The 4,286-nt window shown below is 31.8% G+C and overlaps 1 protein-coding gene across 1 annotated transcript; it reads right to left on the reverse strand.

Annotated features, from left to right (window-relative positions):
• Window positions 1-934: 934 nt before the first annotated feature.
• LOC145125830 (chaperone binding / ATPase activator) lies at window positions 935-4,086 on the reverse strand. The gene is made up of 7 exons (XM_079061238.1): window positions 3,941-4,086; window positions 3,546-3,798; window positions 2,819-2,872; window positions 2,614-2,694; window positions 1,795-1,864; window positions 1,584-1,672; window positions 935-1,288 (listed from the first exon to the last, which is right to left on the reverse strand). Exons 2-7 carry the CDS (start codon window positions 3,732-3,734, stop codon window positions 1,154-1,156), a joined length of 618 nt encoding a protein of 205 aa, XP_078917364.1. The 5' UTR covers window positions 3,735-3,798; window positions 3,941-4,086; the 3' UTR covers window positions 935-1,153.
• Between the last annotated feature and the right edge of the window lie 200 nt (window positions 4,087-4,286).

A 4,286-nucleotide genomic window follows, 5' to 3' on the forward strand; every position in this document is an offset into this window, starting at 1 on the left:
AAAAACAAGAATTCTTGCTTTGTAATGAGGCGATTAAGGGTGCATAATCACATACAAATCATCCTGGTCCGCAAAACAAGAATTCTCACTAGATCCAAATTGCCTTGGAAAGTATTCTTTTATTCGCAAATATTTCTTAAACTAAAGATGGAGAATGGATAAACAAGAATGTTACTTGATAGCACAGTAAGACTTTGAGCGCCATACTTTGACTTCCGACTTTCTTTCATATGTACCCATAATTTCTTATGTTCAGACTTAGTCTAATAGTCTTCTCACATAGATAGGAAACAAGTCTTTATATTACTTTATTTGAACATGTTGACATTATCTATTAAATGGGTCGTTGAGGGGTTGATATTGTGGTGGACATTGGTGAATCTAGGATACCTGCCCCCAATAAAATATAAATCATTAGACTTGGTCTAACGATTTTTGATTTTTTTCAAAAAAAAAATTGACCTATATGTTGTTGTATAATGTGACCTCTTCAGTGATTACTTAGAAACTGCTTGTGATTGTAAGAAATACTAGATACAATATTTCTAAAAAGTTTGTTGACCTCTTCAGTTCTCTTGTACTATGTATACAATTCATTTGAACTTATAGTTTAAATGGATCATTAGCCGTTGAAAGGGTGTTGTACTACAATAAGGAGCCTAACTAAACGTTTTCCATTGATTTTCATGTCTTTCAATATAACTATAGATTTCAATTAGACTAGAGATAGAAAAGTTGGATTAGTTGCATTAATAGGAAGCTTGTTTTAAAATTTTGTTACGAGTTTATTATGCAAAAGAGATTTGTGTTTATAGTATATACAAACTTTATTGATAACATCGTTTTTAAACTTTAAGAAAAGATTCTATAGAAACACTAAAGTTTAAGAGTTTATTGTATTACAAAATGTTGTTATTATCTACGATCTTGCTAGTTTGATAATAAAAATTATGTTGTTCAAAAAAAATTCAAACACATATGTGGTCTAATGTATGAAAAAACCTACAAATATCCAAATGTCTTGCAAATAAAGTTGTTTAGCTAGAATTACATGTTTGAGAAAGTTAAGGTTCCTTTGAAACAAATTCTTTTAATATCTCAAAACAACAAAAAACATAAAATGCTAAGGAGATGATAACATCCTCACTCACTTCTACCTTTCCTTGAGTTCGGCTTCAAACTCGAGCAATTTCTCACGGAGAGGCTTCAAGAACATCTTTATATCCTTGCGAATTCGTTGTTTATCTTGATGAACAAGGTCCTTTTCGTCATTTACCTTTACTTCAACCTGTCAAATGGAAAACCGATAAATGATGGTTGTCTTGATAAAGTTCTAAATAAACAAAGATGTTTCGCTTTTTAGCTATATTAACCGTCTCCATGTGAGTAAATGACCATTCTACCCTTTTGTCTACAAACAACAAAATAATCCATACTAGTTAACATACATAAAAAAATAAGCTATATACGAGTGTTTCTTTTTTTACTTAATACAGAAAGAACGAATTAATTAAAAAAAGTGGATTATTAATTTTTTTTTAAAATGACAATTTTACCCTCAGGGACCATTGTGAAAAGATTACCTGTAAATCATCAAGTTCCCCAAACGAAAACTCTGCTATATCCAAATTGCCTTTAAAAGTTTTCTTCTCTTCTCCAATAAGCCATTCCCCTGTGCTCACAAATCATCATATTTGAAGATTAAATATCAATAACAGATAAAAAAAAATTAAAATTTTAAAAAGAAAAAATAATAATAATTTACAAAGACAACATAACTTCTAACAACTTTACCTTTAACCTTCAATGTTATTTCATACGTGTATCCAACTCGTTTCTTATTCCTTACAGTTACCAAAAATGCCTACAAAAATTTAAATAAATAAATAAATAAATAAGAAAGAAATATTAGAGACAATATTTAATATTATCAACCAAAAATAATACAGTTTAAATAGAATTAAAGTAAATAGCAACATACTTTCATATGTTCTTTTAATTTTAATTTGGTCATTATTATTATATATACTAATTTCAATTGACAAATAAATAGTGGACTTTTGGGTTTGAGACTTTGGCCACCAAAAATTGGTATATTGGCATATTTAGTCCCTATACTTTTTGGGTTTCATATTTTGACCACATAACAGTTTTGTTTATTGGCAGGTTTGGTCCCTAGAATTTTGGGTTTAACAATTTGGCCACAACACTTTCGTATGTTGGCAGGTTTAGTCCTGGTATAGAAAATATATTACAAAAACGATCACTATAATTTACAGAAAAGGTCCCTATGCAGTTTTTTTTACAGAAGCAGTCCATATGTTTAAGATTTTCATATGTTGGCAGGTTTATTGTTCCCGTAATTTATAGAAAAGGTCCATGTGTTATAAAAAATTACAAAAATGGTCCCTTCCTAATAAAAAATTTACATATCAGTTATCACCCTAGTTTTTTACTACAGAAATTGTTACTAGAGCCAACATACTTTTCGTGTTGACTTTTTTGGGTCAATTTTACACGAAAGCAGTAAAACGCTGATGTGGATTTATTATTTTTTTTAACTGTTTTTAAAAGTTAAATGTTTTTATAATGATGATGAAGGGAAATACTCACATCTCCTGTGCATCTTGATACTTCTGCAATTTCTGCCTTTCCAGAAGTGAACTCCAAAGAACCAACTGACAGAAGTAACTCCTGAGTTTTACAAATGTGACAAATATAAATTTTCAGAGGGTTTATAAATTGAATTTTGACATATGATTGAAATTATATAAAATGTAAAAAGCTATGTTAATTAAATATTTGTAGAAAGGCACACCTTGATTCTTTCAGTTGCCCATTTGTTTAAGTTCTTCTCCTCCCATGTTCCAGCCTACAAAAGAATTTTCTCATTAGATTTAAGAATTAGAAAATATTGTGAAATTTGATTTTAGAATTGAAGGGTATAATGGTCATTTAGTCTCATTAACATGGTTTATTCCTCTATACATATATGTGTAGATATGCAATGCTAACAAGACTAGACGTCTAATAGATTTTGATGATATTTCTTTTTGGGGCAACATAATGCTACAAATCCAGTGGATTCAAGAACTTTATAAGATTGCAAAGATGAGAAGAAATCATTGAGACAATGACATGAATTAGCAAAATAATATACAATCTTGTTGTAGTTCTGTGACAATTGAATACATAATTGATGCTTAATTAACTAATCACTTTGCCAAAATGTAAGGTCTGAAAGCCTAGGAGCGATTGAATTAGCATTTTATTATTCTTGTTGTAATTCGTATTCTAAAATTGATTGTAATTAGCAAAAGTTTCTGGAGAGAGATCGACATCTTTTTATCAAATTTGAAGTTAAAAAACACTCATTTGACATTCAAATCAAGTGTAGCTTTTTCTCTTTATCTTCCATTAATGAATATGTCGAAGAGCGACTACAATATGGAATTATATAGATCCAGTCGTTGAAAACCAGCGACAAACTGATACAAGTAAAATAATCAACGAAGTTTTGCGGATCATAAAGAACAATCGATTACCTTATTCCAGGCAGAACCAAGATGATTAGAGGATTTAGACCCAATTGAAAGATCCTCAGAAGTGAGCTTACGAGGAACAGGAAGTGGTGCAGCATCTTGTTTAGCTTCTCTCACCCAATAAGTATAAGACGACGCCGCAGTTGCTTCTGCACTCTGCTTCTCCGATGACACCACACCACCTCCCTCCATCTTCAGATTAAAGTTCCTCTCTTCTACCCAAAAAACGATTCGAACCCAACCAACTTGGATCCCTCTGAACACTCCAACAACAAAATAAAATCAGAATTAATGGCGAAAAATTGCAAAACCCAGGAAGAAATTCGAATCCCCAATTGAAATACTAAGAACCCTAAAGTTTTAGGGAAAAATAGAGAAACGGGGCTCGTAGATCATACCTGATTCGATGAAGGACGAATGTATATGGGATTATGAGGAAGAAGTGATGAAATTGAAGAATGGTGGTCAAAATCGACCTACGGAATACTATAAGTAGAGAAGATCTGAGTTGACTGGGGAAGCTTCTGGAGGATGAAGACTTTCTTCCGACATAAATGGAGGTATCGAGAAATTGGGAGTATTTATATGTGATAATCACTGGAAACGCCCATCAATGAGCCCTCGGTTAAACCAACCCCATGTTCGGAATGGCAATTGGCTCGACAACAAACTGGTTGGCAGGTCCAAGGGTTTAGTCCCGTGGAATAGAACTAACAAACGTGTCGTGTCGTGTCGGGTTCTTAT

Source organism: Lactuca virosa, chromosome 7 (genome assembly GCF_052849685.1).
Source record: "Lactuca virosa cultivar CGN04683 chromosome 7, Lactuca_virosa_CGN04683_v6, whole genome shotgun sequence".
Lineage (NCBI taxonomy): Eukaryota > Viridiplantae > Streptophyta > Magnoliopsida > Asterales > Asteraceae > Lactuca > Lactuca virosa.

Excerpts from the sequence above, each read along its gene's own strand:
- LOC145125830 (XM_079061238.1), bottom strand. The coding sequence starts at position 3,734 with ATGGAGGGAGGTGGTGTGGTGTCATCGGAGAAGCAGAGTGCAGAAGCA. Across the intron at positions 1,865-2,613 it reads TATCAAGATGCACAGGAGAT|GCATTTTTGGTAACTGTAAG; the intron begins GTGAGTATTTCC and ends AAATTTTTGTAG. Across the intron at positions 1,673-1,794 it reads AATAACATTGAAGGTTAAAG|GGGAATGGCTTATTGGAGAA; the intron begins GTAAAGTTGTTA and ends TTGTGAGCACAG.